The 17,039-nt window shown below is 36.5% G+C and overlaps 1 protein-coding gene across 10 annotated transcripts in view; it reads left to right on the plus strand.

The window, feature by feature from the left end:
- The window catches only part of CACNA2D1 (calcium voltage-gated channel auxiliary subunit alpha2delta 1), a 390,104-nt gene extending 374,132 nt beyond the window's left edge, over positions 1-15,972 (plus strand). For 5 of the 10 annotated variants that reach the window (XM_069875667.1, XM_069876321.1, XM_069875837.1 and 2 more), the window contains 4 exons: positions 1,691-1,803; positions 5,372-5,454; positions 6,733-6,821; positions 15,420-15,972. In XM_069875667.1, coding sequence (XP_069731768.1) covers positions 1,691-1,803; positions 5,372-5,454; positions 6,733-6,821; positions 15,420-15,456 — 322 coding nt within the window. In that variant the 3' untranslated portion in view covers positions 15,457-15,972. Of the gene's footprint in view, positions 1-1,690; positions 1,804-5,371; positions 5,455-6,732; positions 6,892-15,419 lie in introns of those variants that run through there. The other 5 variants (XM_069875759.1, XM_069875915.1, XM_069876085.1 and 2 more) reach the window with 2 other exon arrangements.
- The last annotated feature ends 1,067 nt before the right edge of the window (positions 15,973-17,039 follow it).

Genomic DNA, 17,039 nt, shown 5'->3' on the forward strand with positions numbered 1-17,039 from the left:
TTACATGACCTTAAAGGTGTTTTGCAATATTCAGTAGAGGATTTTCCTTAGTCTCACAATGTATTGGAACTTTTGATGAGCAAGAATATTATACAACTTATCCACAAATTTACCTTCTAGTCAATAGGTCTGATGATTTAATAGCTGCAGATCTTAGTAAGCCAACTGTAGTGGTTTGTTTTGTGTTTACAGAGTTACCCTTCAGGCTCCAGGTCCATATCCAAGATGATGTTTAAAGTTATGTCAAATTATTTGAACACTTCAGAAACATAGCAACTTGGACCTAATTCTATGTTTCATTAAAAAAGAGCCTACTAATTTGGAAGTTTACATACATTAGGAATTTCAGAAATTGTCTTAGAAATTAAAATTTACCATCAGATTTCAACCTCCTTGGAGACAATATTTCAAGCCAGGAAAGAAAAACAGAAGATATTTGAGAACAATGAATATAGTCAAAACACCCAGCCATTTTTTCCCACTTCCATAGTTCCTCCTTCATGTTGCTAGTATGTGTTTGTGTGGTACCTGGCTCAGAGAACTCTTTAAGCTGAATTTGGGGTTTTTATGTTTATTTTGTAGAGTGTTTTCTTTGGTATTTGGTTGTGAGTTTTTTTAGATAGTTTTCATAAGACTTCTTCAGTTCAGTTTGCTGAAAGACTATAGAAATGATTATGCTAATACTGCAAAAGTAGTGCCATGGTGTGGGAATGAATATGAAAAGGCAATTCAAGTCGATTAAAACAACCAGATATGTAATCACAACATCAGTTATTTAATTAACAAGTCTTCTTATTGTCCCCAGTCAGTGTTGCAAACTCAGTATCTGTGAAATTTCAGAAATAATCCAATGAATTCAGACCTAAGTAATAAAAGGTCAGCTTCTATAGAGTGGTAACAACCTGTATGAAAAGACTTGCTTGTTATTTTATATGTCAATAGAACCCACTAATAGCAATTAACCTGTTAGATTGACCTGAATTTGCCTCTCTTTGACAGGTAGAATACATTTTATTAATGCCTAAGAAATAATAAGTTTTTTTTCCTCTGCTTATTCAACATCTGTCTGCCTGTCTGGTAAATTTAAATTGTACATGAATATTATCTAGAAATAATTTTACCTTTAGTGTCTAAGTCATGAAATGTAGTACCTATAGCTTAAACTTATAATGCTGCCTTTTCAATTATTTATTTAAAGGTCTTTTGTGAAATAATATGTACCTAAAAACATAAATACACATCCAATGCACAGTATGCATAACTTAAATATCTTTCTTTCCCTTATTATTGACAGGTTTATGTGTTGGGGTATTTTTTTACTCTTTGGTTTTATGGTTGGGGGTTTTCTCAGTGTTTCTGGGGAAATGGTGCTAAACTGATTTTATTTCTCAGTAAAACTTCTGCTGCAGCAGTAAAGATCTAGCTGTTAACTCAATTAAAGTAATTCTATGCTATTTTCCTTTTTTTTCCACTAATAAGTCGAGTTGAAAAGGAGAACCTATGAAATGTCAAAAGATTACAAAATTTACTATGAATGTTTCTTGCTGTTCATTAACGGAAAAGATAAACAGTGACATGCAGACTGAAACTGTGAAGTTGGATTACCTTCTATTGCATTACTGTTTTTCCTTCTCAAATATGGATTTCCTTGCTTCATTTAAACATAGGTTTTTGTTGGCTTTTATTCCAGGCTTTATCATGCAGAGAAGATTTCAAACACCAATCTAGTATTCATTATTAGTGACAGCCAACTGCTTTGCCGTTCCTGTGACCCAAAGCCACTGATGCAAGCAGAGAAGCCGGGTATCCTTTAAAATCACATTATTTAGTGGTGTGGATTGATTTTTGGCTATGATATACTGCAATATATTTCAAAAAACACGGCCTGTTTATATACATATTAGTAGCATGCTGGCCTTGAAGTACTTGAAGCAGCAGATGTTTGTGCATGATATCGCAAATCATCTGAAGCATCGGTCATTGAGGCAGAGAGTAAAGCTGTTATTTGTGAGGACCTGAACAGAAATGGGCTTACAAGAACTTAATGAAGCTTCCAAAAGGCAGATGCAAAGTCTTGGATCCAGGACAGAGTAATGACATGTAGCTGGATAGGCTGGGGGCCGAATGATTAGAAACAGTTTTGCAGAAAAGGCCTTGAGGATCATGATGGAGAGGTTGAACATCAGTTTGCACTGTACCTTGCAATAAAGAGCCGGTCATGTCCTGGGCTGTGTTAGCAAGAGCTAGGTTGGGAGAATTGGTGACATCACATCTGGAGGGCTGTGTAGAGGTCAGGGTTCCACATTACCACACTGAAACAGAAGCAGTAGAACAGAGCTGGCAAATATTTAAGGAGTCTTCCCATAAAGTGCAAGAACACTCAGTCCCCAGATGCAGGGGATCAGACAAGGAAGGGAAAAGACCAGTGTGGCTGAGTCAAGACCCGCTGGTCAAACTGAAGACCAAGAGGGAACTATACAGGCAATGCAAGCAGGGACAGGTAGCCTGGGAATTGTGTAGGGACACTGCCTGCTGGGAGGTGAAGACTAACAAGAAGGGCTTCTACAGGTGTTCTGAGAGAGTTAGGTTGTTCAGCCTGGATAACAGAAGGCTTTGAGGAGACCTTATAGCTGCCTCCCAGTACCTGAAGGGGTCATACAAGAAAGCTGGGAAGAGACTTTTTACAAAAGCATGAAGTGATAGGACAAGGGGGGATGGCTATAAATTGGAGGGGGAAGATTTAGACTAGACACCAGGAAGAAATTCTTCATGATGAAGATGGTCAAACACTGGAATAGGTTGCCCAGGGAAGTTAAGTTGTGGATGCCCTATCCCTGGAAGTGTTCAAGGCCTGGTTGGATGGGGCCTTGAAAGGCCTTCTGCAGTGGAAGGTGACCCTGGCCATGGCAGAGGGTTTGGAACTGGATGGGCTTTAAGGTCCCTTCCAACCCAAACTATTCTATGATTACTTCTATGAAATATTGGAGGAAGTCCAATGAAGGGTCACCAGGGTGGTTGACATCTGGAGCACAGGATGTGCAAGAGAAGCCTGGTAGTCTTGGGTTTGGTCAGCCTTTAGAAAAGGCAAGAAATATCTCTAAAGTGATTAAAAAAAAGGGCAATGCCAAGATAAGTGGTTGGTTATGAAAAGTTAGGATGCGTTGTCCAAGGGGTGGAGGTACTTTAGTGTGTGCTCAATGCCAATGAGAACTGTTTAATTTTTATGGAAACGTCAGCCATCAAAGGCTAGAATTTATCCAGTTGCTGTCATAGAATTTTTTTAGAGCTGGCTGAAGTCATGGGTTGCATACACACTAAGCAGAGTCCTTGGAACACATACATCAAAATGAAAAGCATGTGAAAGGTTGTTCTAATTTACAACCACCTTCATGCCACTCTTGATCCCCCTAGCCTGTTTACTCCAGTAGATACATGTAGGTGATGATGATGGCAATACAATAAAATGAACAGATGTACATTCTAGGCCAGGAGAAATTCACCTATACTCTCCTTTGCCATGTGTGCTTGAGTGTTGCATGCTAGAGATAGTAAATCAAATCATAATTTGGATTATTACAACACAATATGGAAAACAATTAGTAATACCTTTGTCCATGTCAGGAAGTTAGTTGAGACAGTCTCTCCCTGTCCTGAAGGAAAAGCAGATGTTGGTAGAGATGACTGTGCTTCTTTGGCACAAACAATGCATTCATTGCCACATTAATAAAACTGTAATTGCATCTACACTTTGGTTGAAAAGGAAGAAAGGAAATTACATCAGGGTGGAAGCAATACCCATATCATGACAGAAGTATGTAAACATAGCTTATTATTCTAATTGGCTACAGGCCATGATAGTTTGATTAATTGTTGCCACTGACTGAATTTATAGACAGTACTTGCTACAGAATATAAGGCACATTTGATGAGAAATGGGTACATGACTTGCATTTCCCTGTGGGCCCCAAACCTTCTAGAAAGCAGTAAACAACCTCAAATGGCAGTCAGAGCACCTGGGAGGACTTAATAGTGACTAAATTAACTATTTTATTTTTATTCTCTCTTTTCTATAACTAGGAACAATGTGAAATGTAGGTGTAGCATAACATCACACAAGCAGGCAGAATGACCTTTGGGTGCTGTTCAGATGGTTATTGTTAGACACTGCTTGTTTCTGGATGGTACAGCTTTGCTTGTGCACGTGGTCTTTTAGAATATTTCTACATTTCAACTTCCCAGCTGAAAACTGGGCCATGGCAGTGGAAAAGGGAAGTTTGATAACGTGAGTGAAGACAGATGTAGACCTGTAGAACTAAATTCCCCATCCTCTTGCCTTCACTGTCACTGTGCATCTCTAGTTAGTGCCACGAAGCTGCTGTAGTACTCCACAGTAGTACATGAATAGGATTGCTTCAAGTGTAAATTTGAGCTACTAAGTAAAGTTTTGATGCTTAGTGTTTTTTAAACACTGGCTCAAGTTTAATGTAGCAGAATAACATACTGAGTGGTAATGTCAGGTTTCAACAGAAGATGGTTTTGCAGTTTAACATGTGTGTGCATTTCAAGTATGCCACAATGACTTGTGCCTCATGTTTGCCTGCGGCAAATGTGAAATACAGTACACCTAAATATCAGCAACCACATATTTCAAGGACATACGCTAAAGCATTACCTGTCATTTACAGTTAGCTAATTAATAGCATGTCACTGCTCCCACTTCTATCCTGCTGCTCTGCTGTTAGTTTGGACAGCATTTTCTCTGTCTCCCATGATCACTGAAATGCTACAGAGTGTTGATCTTTTCTATGGTGTTTGGGGTAAAAAAGGCATACCAGAATAAAACCAGCAATTCTTACAGGCCTTCACTGCAATTCTCAGCCTATATATTGCGTTACTTTTCCAAACAGACTTCGTTGCTTTTACTGTGTATCTTCATTTTAGCAGAATAACTCAATGGTAACATATTCTATGAAGAATCAGCACCACTGGACGCTTAGTTTTTTACCAAATATTTTCTGTACTATTCATACAATAGTAATAAAAGCAATCCAGAAAATATTACAAAACCTCAGCTTTAATTTTTATTTAATGTATGGTACTGGAAGTACTGGTTCTAAAAGTTGTTCCAGGATATTTATTTTCTTTATTAAAGTGGTGTATAAAGAAAAAAGGGAGGTATTTGATTTCAGTTTATCTGGAAGGTCTGGTTTGGTTTGGTTGGTGTTTTTTTAATTTAAATGCATAACTGTGACTATTGATGTACTATCTGAAATAGTATAAAACTTATCTTCTCCAAGTGTAAAAAGAGAATGTTAATCGTGCTAATGCTTGATGCACTAAATACAATTGTGATCCTTAACCAGAGAAACAGATGAAGGGCCAAATCCTTGTGAAATGGTCAAACAACCTAGATACCGAAAGGGTCCTGATGTCTGTTTTGATGAAGCCAAACAGGTAAAATTGAACTTGTAAGACTTTAGCACTATCTTTAAGAACAACTGTAGAGTTGCTGCAGAAGAGCAGCGAAAATTATGTTTTAATGTCCCTTGGTGCCTGGCAATCCTTCTATCTCTAAACATACTCTTCACTCTAGACCATAGCCACTCTATTTCAAGTATCCCATGATTAACATAAAATGAATGGCTGCTTTCTTATCTGCCTTTCCTATAACCATACTACTTTCACACATGATTCCCACTAAAAAAACCCTCATCAGATAGCATAAAAATGGTAGTCCCTGGATGGTGCTGTGAAATTCAGTTGTTCCTTGACTTTCACAAATATATGATAATCCTGACTTAGATGTAGTATTTTAATTTAATACATCCAAATACTATTTAAGTTATTGTTAAATTATTATAAAAAATACCATTATATCTGGTTTAGGATGTTGTTCCTCTTGGAAATTCTGCAAATGTGTATCAACTTTAGGTCACATTCTTAAAAGGTATAAAAGTGCACTACATTACTGAAATAACAAAATTGTGCTGGCTACCACTCCCTGTATTGTGTATATCACAGTTTTAAAGTAGAAAACCTATAAATGTGCCACATCTATAAATTATTTTGAATATACTCTCTTTCTTACCTTTCAAAATACTGTATGAAAGACAATATGTTGAATTGAAATTGTTCAGAATAAAGACATAAAGTACTGAACGGGAAAGTACTTGCCAATGAAATGAAATGAAAAAAGAAAAAAGGAAAAATCCTTCAAAACTAGTACAGTTAGTTGGTTGCGACTGCTGTATACCAAGTTGTCTCGTAGTATGTTCTCTGTGTTTCTTTAGTGAGGCACAATTACTGAAATATCAGTAGTGTTTAAAAATTCCAGGAAGCTGGTATTCAATGCATTTTCCAAGTAACCAAATTTTATTTTTAAAAAAAAATCTTCTTACTGGGCAACAAAGGTTAAACAATTAAAAAAATATCCAAAAGCTATTTGGCAATTGTAAATATTTCGAATCTTCCTGATAAGATCCTGTGTGAAAGTACAACTCTTGCTCACTAGCTTGATGTGCTAATCAGTGTGTAAGTCATGTGTTTTGTAACAGTGGATTGTTTTGGTTAAGTTTATTTGCAAAATTTGCTGTGAATCTCTTGCTCTTGGGTGGATGCTTTCACATTAACTCTGCTAACTGCCAGCAATCTGCATGATATCTCATCTTGTATGTCTTTTTTTCTGTGTTTTCTTTCCTTTCCTCTTCTTGCTACTTTGCCCGTTATTAATAGGATCAGCCTATATGCACAACGAGTCGTGCCTCTGCCATGACGTCCGCTCCTATCTTCATTTTTCTGCAAGTTTTCATGTGGTGTGGATGGTCAGTTACTTTCTCTAATTTTTTGTTTTGTTCTTGGCTTAAAGAATTAGCAGACTTTTTTACTTACTAAGCGTACAACAGAAAAGAGAATGAAGTGAGTCCCAAAAGCAACAATCTGGAGCAAATTACTATTTCAATATAGAAGGAAATTAAATATGAAAAAACCCTGTCTGGAACTTTGTAAATCACAATTACAGAACACAAGCGCCTCTCCCATAGCAAATACAAAGACACAGGAACCTGTTGGGTTTATATAGTTGGCTTTTTGAGATTGCACATGTATCAACTGAGTCAATGTCATTCCCTTAGAACCGTTTTTCCCTTTTCCCTCTTAAAATTAAACAGAAGAAGAAAGTTTTCTGAACAGAGGCAAAGGTGCAAAGTACTTAGAAAAGACAATAATACCTGTGAAAATAAAGCTGTCCTTAGGAATAGCAAAAAGATGAGTGCTCTGTGTAAGAATAATGGGGGTGTTGCTATTGGTAAGAATAAGGAGTTTTCACTGCATTCAAATTAATTAAAATGTTAATGAAGGAAGGCAATAGTGTGCATTGATATGGTTAAACTATGGATTCAGTAAAATAATATTTTCACTTTTTAATTTTTTGCAACCTAGACATAGTTATTGCCTTCATACAGCAAAAGGTTGTTCTTTTCTTCTAATTAAATACATGGATCCAGGAAGCCCTGCATTTTGACTTAGTGTAGACTCTGGGATTCATAACAAAAGCCTTGGTATTTTAGACTGTTGCATTTAATGTTGTGAGAGTGTGCATTTCTGTGCCAGGGACATGTACACAAGAGAACTGCTGATCTAAACCATGACCTTGTACACTGAAGGAATTTCTGATCAATACTATTATTCAGAAAACCAGTAGAGGGAGATACTAACATATCTAGCAAAGAAAATCCAATCGAAAGGCAGAATTGGAACTTTGCAGTTATTTTTTCAGACTTAATGTACTGAAATATTAAAAATTGTAACCATTTAGAACACTCATTTTCTCAATAGTTTATTTTTTCTTTATATTTGTGGAAGATTCAATTAATATCACTCAAACATAATTGAAAAAAAAGCTTAAGGTTCTGTTTAACAGGTGTATTTGAGTAATTGAGAAGTTTCCTATACTGTCTTTAAATAATCTAATTTCTAGAAAAAAACTAGGAACTTGTACATGGCTGAATGTTGTAAGGCAGGTTGGAAGTCCCTTCCCTCAAACCAGTGGTATTTCACAATAAAGTCTAGAAGAATGACATCTCATGTTCTTACGCATGCAATTTGCTCTGCAAGTAACCTTATTTTAATTAAAAAGCTTCTGTCCAATGTATGTAAAGCAGCAGAGACTCACCTTGAGCTGAATTCTTTATATCAAAAATGATCTTTCTGATCAAGAAGCCAAAGGGAAATATTGGGAAACACTGAAATGTAATTTAGCTGATAGACTTCTGGCAGCAGAAATTTATGAAGGTAATTTTGTTCATCTGTGCTGTTGTGATTTTGGAAATGGATTCTCACTGGACATTAATCTGTGTAGTTTTATCAAAAGTAAAACAGAAGCCAAGTCACATACAAGCCAGCTGATCTGTTTCAATTATGGCAGATTTTTTTTTTTTTTTAATAATCAGCGATAGTAAAGTATTCTTTTATCAGACCCTGAATACCTTGCTTTTACTTCATACCTGCACACTGGTTTTGTTTATTGTGGTTGAGAATAAAGAGAAGAACTGTACAAGTTTTCTACCTCTTCTAGAAATGTCTATTGCAGGAATGTCAGTGGGAGCTTTGGAGGTAATTAGCAGCCCATACAACTGTTCATCTTGATGGGATTGGCTGTATCCCTGATTTATTAATGGTTAGTTGTACAGCTTTTACAGTTTTGTGTGGTAGTCAAGACAGTGAAAGATAGCACAGAATTTATAAAAGAACATGGACTGGAACTTGAAATCACTCGAGTAAAAGCAAAGATGTTCTCCATGCAATATGAAGCATTTAAAATATGGGCTTATAAAAGGTGCAACTTTGAGGCAAACAGTTAATATTGAAGGCCAGATCAGAAGCTCTTTGGCAATTATTGTTTTATCCTTTTTATAGCCAGTGTAGCACAGTCAGTTCTGATAAATGATTAAGGTTTCAAGGCAAATTTTTAGTACATTTAATAGTTATAGTGTGCTTCTAAAGGAGTAACAAGTACGTTTATAAACTGAGATGTGTGTGTGTATATATATATATAGATATGTATTTATTTCTTCATGTCTATCTTTAAAAATTTGGACTAGCACTACCTTCAAGGAAATGTTTATATATAGCAATGAGTATGTGGGTTTGATACTTAACAGTGAATAAGCAGTTTTAGAAAACTATTCATTTCCATTCTACAAGTGCTGAATAATTTTCACAGTGTATGATGCTGCAAAATAACTCTCTCTAGAGTTATTATAGTAAGGCATGATATGAAGGAGGTGACATTTGTATCTGATGCTTCTCTGCCTCAGGCGTGCAAGGAAATTTGACCTGATGTTAGTGCAAGAAATTTCTGATACACTTCTGATGCAATGAAACTGGCCAAAGAGGACTTTTCCATTTTTTTCTCTCTCCAAAGACAAACAATGTACAGAATATTATTTTGAAGGCAACAAAGAGAGCACATCCCCAGCTGATCTTTTGGTTATTCAGCTTTTCTATGTGACTAATGTAATACTTACTAATGTAATATGCTAGAAACTGCTTAAAAATAATTCAGTGTCAGAGGTAAAGATAAGATTAGGTAAATACGAGCTAAATGATGCTACAAAATTTTTTATAAGAAATTTTATAAATAAACTCAAAAATAACATCTAGAAGAATCAGTTGAGAATTTTTCCTAAAGCCCAGGAATAGGGAGAGTGTTTTCAAAAAGACATTTTGAAGATCATTCAAAACTGACGTTTTGCTCAATCTGCTGCCAAACTAATTATGATACCCACTCATTTCCATAAAACTGTTGATGTTTTGAATTTATGTAAATCAGCATGTAATCAGACTTTCTCCTCCTTTTTTTTTTTTCAAATTTCTTGTAATTTTCACAACAGTTAAAGCGCACAAGAAAATTACAATTTGCAATGCTGGGGAGGAAAAAGGTAATTTAGATAGGATTTACTGTACCTTCTTTGCCACTACTGTTTTTGCCTGGACTTAGAACACAAAGGAATAGCTGATTCCGGAGAGACTATTTAGAAAATGTTTTTGGCATTTTTTACTGCTGTAAATTGGTCTACAGACGTCAGAAATTCAGTGTGATCAGTACAAGGTTAAAATCTCACCAACCTTGAAATACATGTGTAAAACCTTGTATGCTTTTGTCTGTTATGATTTAACTCTGTCATTCAAATAAGAAGATGCCTCTCTTGTGTGAGGCTTCCAAGACATTCTCCACTATTAGGAAGTTGTGAATCCTTTAAAAACTTTTCTGTGTAGCATTACTGAGAGACAAAAGATATTAGAATATTTCTTTTCAATCCAATAAAAATATTACATAGTATAACTGCCAAAAGTAAAAGCAGTATAACTGCCCATAAATTATGTTGCAGTTTAAAAACAAACAAACAAATCTCAAAAATCAAACAAATAAAAGATAGTGGTTTTTTTCAGGTACATATAGTGGCTTGATTATCTCATAAACATAATTTAACCATTATTTGGTCTAAAGCAGAAGCAACATGAAAGCTGTGTAATCCTATATGTGGTGGTCCATCTACTCTGTATCTGTACTGGATGTCATTTTCACTGTAATGATATTTTCCTCATCCGATTATGCACAATTTATTTAAGACATTCAGTTTACTACTTACTTTCTCTCCCAACATCTTCCCTGTGTTGAAAATTTTAAGCCTTATGCTTTACTTTACACTATTTCTTCAAAGATGACTCAAATAATCTCAGCAACAAGAATGTTAAACACCAAGAGCTAACACTGAGTGATGTTAATTGAATTCATGAGAGAAGAAACTTTTATTGATATTTCTATTTCTGATGGCATTTACTGTGCTAAAGAAGTGAAAGGGTTATTTTAGGTGCTTTGAATAGAAATAAATAAAGCTACCTGACAAGACACAATGCAGATGCAAAATATGACAGAGGCAAGCTAAATAAACCAAAAAGTTCAGTTCATCTTCAGATCTGGTGCAGTAGAGTTCACTTATGACTTACTTGTTGACCGTAAAAAAAATCACCTAAAAAACCTAAACACCTGAGTCAACATTATAGAACTAAATTATAGAACTAGCAGATAGCAGAGGCATGTCTGGAAATAGCTACCATTGATGAAGAATGGTAGCTAATACGAGTTGTTTGCTTTGCGACAGAATTAATTTTTTTCTTTTTTTTTTTTTTTCTTGTTCTGAAGAACTTGAATGCTGTTTTGGGTCTGTTGTTTTTTTGTTTACATTCAGGTTTCTAAAGGAGATTGTCAGTGAATTCTGTTCTTCCTGATGTCTTACTGGGTTTAATTTGTCTCCTTTATCTGATTTCTATATACTTATTCCTAACTGATCTAGTTCATCCCACTCTGCTTTAAAGAATGCATTGTGTGTACTGGGAATCTCATTAAAGTCTTTATCCCTTAAAACTGACACAAAGAACACACTGAAGTCCTTTGCTATGCCCTGTAATCCCCAGCTTCCCTCTTTATAACTCTGTCATCAAGCAGTTACCCTAACTCTGTATTTGACTTCATGCTTTTAATTTACTATAAAATCTCTGCTATCACTTTTGCATATATTGCAGAAAGGTCATAACAAATTCTTTATTGTTATCATTCTTCTAATTTCCTGTTTATATCTAATATACCATTTATTATGTGCTTTCCTGTTTTTGCCTATTTGGATAAACTTGATTTCTTACATACTGACCTTTGCCCTATGACAGTATGGCTAATTTCCCTGCTGATTAACGCAGAGCATTTCTTTGTTGTTTTTTTGGGGTTTTTTTTTGTCGTTGTGTTCTCTTAGTATTTTTTTGGTTTGCATTTTCTTTGTGTTTTGTCATTTGGGTTGGGGCTGAGGTTTTTTGGGAGGAGGTTGAGGAAGATAGTTTTTGGTTGTTCTGACTGTGGCATTCATTGTACCTGGATGTAAAATGCAATATTTCTAAACATTTTTCTGGATCCTAGAAAACAGATCCTACTAGAAGCTATGCTAAAGCACATGGAGGACGGGGAGGTGGTTAGTGGCAGCCTGCATGGCTTCACCAAAAGCAAGTACTGTATGACCAACCTAGTGGCTTTCTATGATGGTGTAACCACAGCAGTGGCCATGGGAAAACCAAGGGGTGTGATCTGTCTGGACTTCTGTAAAGCCTTTGACATGGATCCCCACAACATCCTTCTCTCCAGACTGGAGACATACGTATTTGATGGGTGGATTGTTCCATGGATAAGAAATTGGTTGGATGGTCGTATTCAGAGAGTAGTGGTCAACGGTTCAATGTCCAGATGGAGCTCTGTGACAAGTGATGTCCCTCAAGGATCCGTACTGGGACCAGTGCAGTTTACTATTTTCATTATGATATAGGCAGTGAGATTGGGTGCACTCTCAGCAAGTTTGCAGATGAGACCAAGCTGAGTGGTGCAGCTGTCACACCAGAAGGACGGAATATCATCCAGAGGGACCTGGACAAGTTGGAGAAATGGCCGTATGTGAACCTCATGAGGTTCAACAAGGCCAAGTGCAAGGGCCCACACTTGGGTCAGGGAAATCCTCGATTTCAACACAGCATGGGGGATGATGTGATTGAGAGCAGCCCTCCGGAGAAGGACTTGGGGGTGCTGGTTGATGACAAGCTCAACATGACCCAGCAATGCGCACTCACAGCCCAGAAGGCCAACTGTATCCTGGGCATCATCAAAAGCATGGCCAACAGGTTGAGGGAGGGGATCCTGCCCCTTTACTCCACTCTTGTGACACCCCACCTGGAGTATTGTGTCTAGTTTTGGAATCCACAGCATAAGAAGAATATGGAACTGCTGGAAAGGGTCCAGGGGATGGCTATGAAGATGATCAGAAGGCTAGATTATCTCTGCTATGAGGACAAGCTGAGAGAGTTGGGGTTGTTCAGCCTTGAAAAGAGAAGGCTTCAGGAAGACTTTATAATGGCCTTCCAGTAACTTAAGGGGGCATACAAGAAAGCTGGGGAGGGACTTCTTACAAAAGCATGTAGTGATTGGATGAGGGGCCATGGCTATAAATTGGAGAGGGTTGCCCAGGAAGGTTGCCCAGGAAGGTTACCTCATCCCTGGAAGCCTTCAAGGTCAGGTTGGATGGGGCCTTCAACAGCCTGATCTAGTGGGAGGTGTTCCTGCTCATTGCAAGGGATTCAAATTAGAGATCTTTAAGGCCCCTTCCAACTCAAACCATTCTATGACTCTGATTCTAGTGAGGGACTTGCTTTTTGAGTTGCTGCTTCTAGGTTTTTTCCTGCATTCTATTTTGATTTGTTCAAGTGGGTTTTTCTGTTTTTAGGGCGGGGGGAGGTTAAAATATTTTTGGGTAATTTTCACATAGTTCCCTTTCTTGAAATTGTGTTTTTTTGTTTTGGGTTTGTTTGGCCTGGTCTCTCATATAATGAAACTGTCCTGTTGCATTGTAGTCTATGGAGCTACTAAGCAATACTAGAGCTATACAGAACAGCTCTCACTAATAATTTTGAAGTAGGCCCCAATCAGTACTGAAGGTTCAAAGACTTTGTTCTGAGAGACAGTCATTTATCATAACCAAAAATGTGATCTCTACATCTCTTTTTGATGAAGCACTGGTCCAGTCTATATGTCGCACATCTAATCTTATGTGACATTTTTCACTGATATTGTCACTTTGATCAGGTGATCAGCAGTGCTATCCTAGTATTAAATTTTATTATTAGACTCTAAGGTTTTGTACCCACAGTGATTCCGTCACTTTTTTATTTTCCTGTCATACTTTTATGTTATTACACATTGTTTTATCCTTTACATACTACCCTTCTGCTGCATGTCCTATACGGACATTCTTATGAAACTGGTTGCCTGACAAAGCTCTGTCTTACTGGTTATTTTCCGTCCACTGTGTTTCTCATACCTGCATTATTTTGGTGTGGTTCATTGATGACTTATATTTAACTTAATTTTTAGCTTAATTTTATTTAACTTATTTTAACTTAATTTTATTTCCCTAACATTAGTGTAAAAGCACTTGAAAGTTTTGCTTAAGGATGTGCCAATAAATTAAAGGTGTTCTAATGACCTTTCCTTATTTATTTATCCTGATTGCTGTTTTTATCTCTCTTCCCCTGCCTTTTCTGAGGCACATTGAATGTGAGTTATGTCTGCTTCAGCACCACATCAATCTGAAGCAGGACCTGTTTCATGCTTGTTGACTTTCCTCAACTTTCCGTTCTAAAAAATTTTTAATTTCTGTGCCAGCAGCTGGTCTTTATTGCAGTTAAGGTGCAGTCTGTCCTTCCCTCCTCATACTCCTCCTGTTCGAAGTGTTTCCCCAGTTCCTGATATACCTAAGTCCCTTCCCACCTGCACTGTTGTCTTCTTGAAGGCTTGGTGTCTCTTGGAAAATGTGAAGTGTCTTTTTATACTATGGGTGCAGAATTCAGTCAAAACACAGGAAGACCAAATATTTTCAGCCTTCAGAGCTACTCAAGGATCTCAGACGCAGTGAACAGAGCGGTGCAGGAGATGGCTGTAACATTATCCTGGTATTTTAGGCAGGTAAACATAGATTGTATCAGTCCCGAGAAACAAAAAGGTGTAAAGATGTTATAGGTTCCAGGATAGGTATCAAATATATTGTAGCCAGACCAGTCCATGGTGTGAAAAATTTTACGTGTTAAAGGCAAAGTGGGACCAAATAACAGCAATTAATGATAAACACAAATGGGGAAAAGAGGTGCGATTGCTCTGTGGCATAATGTATAGTTAGTTCCACTAATGTATGACAGAATGGTGCAGCTCAGAGTGAGTCTCCAAGCTGGAGGGTCTTCTCTATGTACTGCATCAAACATACAAAAGTCCAACAGAGAATTCAATTCTTATACTGTAATATAGCATCAGAGACAGAATTTTCATTCTGTTTGATAATTTCTTCACCTGCAGAGCATATTGATTTTAAGGTGGGATCATACAGATGAAATAGACATGAACATATTCTGGTATTTGTTTTCTTATCTTGAAAAGTTACCTGTTCTGTCAATTTTCCTTGTAATAAAATGTTACTCAACGTTCCCAAATTGATATAATTTTAAGGACTATAGGTGTGGTTTACTGGGGCCCCCACATATATCCTATAGCATTTCTGGTGTGATTGTGTGTGTATCCCATCTAGTATACAAGTGGCTGCAGTAAGCATTCTAAGTTTTTAATCCTCCCATGCTTCTAGTTAATGTAGTGATTCTACTCTTTGTACCAAAAATCAGACAAATTTCCAGGAATTATACTGCTTTTATTTTAGGCAAAATAAAGGATAAAAGGGATGCCTCAAGGATAGTTAAAAATGTTGAAGTTTAAAATGCAGATTACTTCTCAGGAAACTTAATTGTAATTGATTTTAAAAGATTTCTTCTTTTCTTGTCAACAGGAAGATTCGGCTGACTGCGGTGGTGTCTCTGGTCTGAGTCCATCACTGTGGTCTGTGGTAGGAATTCAATTGGTCCTGCTTTGGCTGTTATCTGGCAACAGACACTGCCAGTTATGACCTTGCTAAACCAAAACCTGCATAACTTAATCAAGACCCGGCCAAAACGATAGCCTCACTTTCATTTTAAGAGGGTCAGCTATTCAGACAGCAGCAAAACAACAGTGCTCGTGTCTGGTTATCACTCGTTGTGAGACTCATAAAGGCACCCATGGTGGCTGCATGTTGGAGTGTCAGGTTGTTAAAAAATGTGTGAATGCTGCATTGTGTGTGCCATCCAAACAGAATTCTGTACATGCGTCATTGGGGAATCTAAGATTATTTTTTTTTCATTTCTTTGTTGTTGTAAATCTTGATGACTTCATGTAAAAGGGCTCCCCTGACAATAGCTTATGTATATGATTTTCATTTCTTTAAGCTTTGGATATCTTCAAGATTTATATTCTTTTACATGAACAGTTATTTAAAAAAGAAAAAAAAGAGAGAAAAAAGAAAACATGCCCCCCCAGTATACATTACTAGCACCATGAATGGCTGCTTTGAACGTTGGTTTTGTCCAAATTAGTTGAGTAAAATGAAAGTATTGTCTAGTCTTCATCAGAAGTTCAGCATGATTGAAATGTTTTATGATGAGCAGTTTATTCTTACAAAATGAATCATGTAGGTAGCTGAGATTCGGTAAGTTGATAAATTGTCAGTTTAAAGGAAGGAAGGAAGGGAGTTAGGAAAGATACTTCTGTTTTTAAAAAACATAAAGGTGTTTGAGAGTTTAAATAAAAAAATTATTCTCATCTTAAGCTTGGTGTCATCTGTCAGAAAAATGTTAATTTCAACGCAATATTCACCTCCTTTTTACAGTGCAGTTATATATTAAGCTAGTTGAATCCTTCAAAGGCTCAAACAAAAATGCTTGTGAATAAAAAAAAGTCTTTGTGATATTTGAACGTTGGTTTCCAAGGGTATTTTGCATGATGATATGTTATTCTTTTTTCAGTTTGTTTTCTTTGATGGTAGAGTATAGTCCATTGAAAAGGTAATTGAGTGATTCTTTTATTGTGTGAGAAACTGAACATTGCAATGTGTTGCAATCAAATCATATTAAATTATATTATGAAACAGAGCTCTGAATATACTGTGCAATGAAAAAGCTGAGAAAATAGGGTAAATTCAGCTATTATAACAAAAGGGTTGAGTTGGATTTTTTACAGATTAGTGGTCTCACATGAAAACTTATGTACAGATATTTTAAGTGTATAAAAAACCAGATTTAACACATTTATTTTTGGAAGTGTATGTCCTCTAAAGTTCGTATCAGGTTCCCCCTTTGTTTCCTACATATAAAACCACCCATAATATTAAAACTTCTGCTGTTGCTGTTTAATATTTAAAATAGCATATTTAACAGCAAAATATCCTGATTGCTGAGATTAGAAAAAATCTAAACAAATGGGGAGCCTTGAATCTACATGTATGCACATTGATACTTGATTGTGAATAATAATTTTTGAAGTTGTTTTTATACAACCTCATTGGTGATACAGAGTGGTGCAGTAAAGTACAATA

The sequence above is a fragment of the Phaenicophaeus curvirostris genome, chromosome 1, assembly GCF_032191515.1.
Source record: "Phaenicophaeus curvirostris isolate KB17595 chromosome 1, BPBGC_Pcur_1.0, whole genome shotgun sequence".
Classification (NCBI taxonomy): Eukaryota; Metazoa; Chordata; class Aves; order Cuculiformes; family Cuculidae; genus Phaenicophaeus; species Phaenicophaeus curvirostris.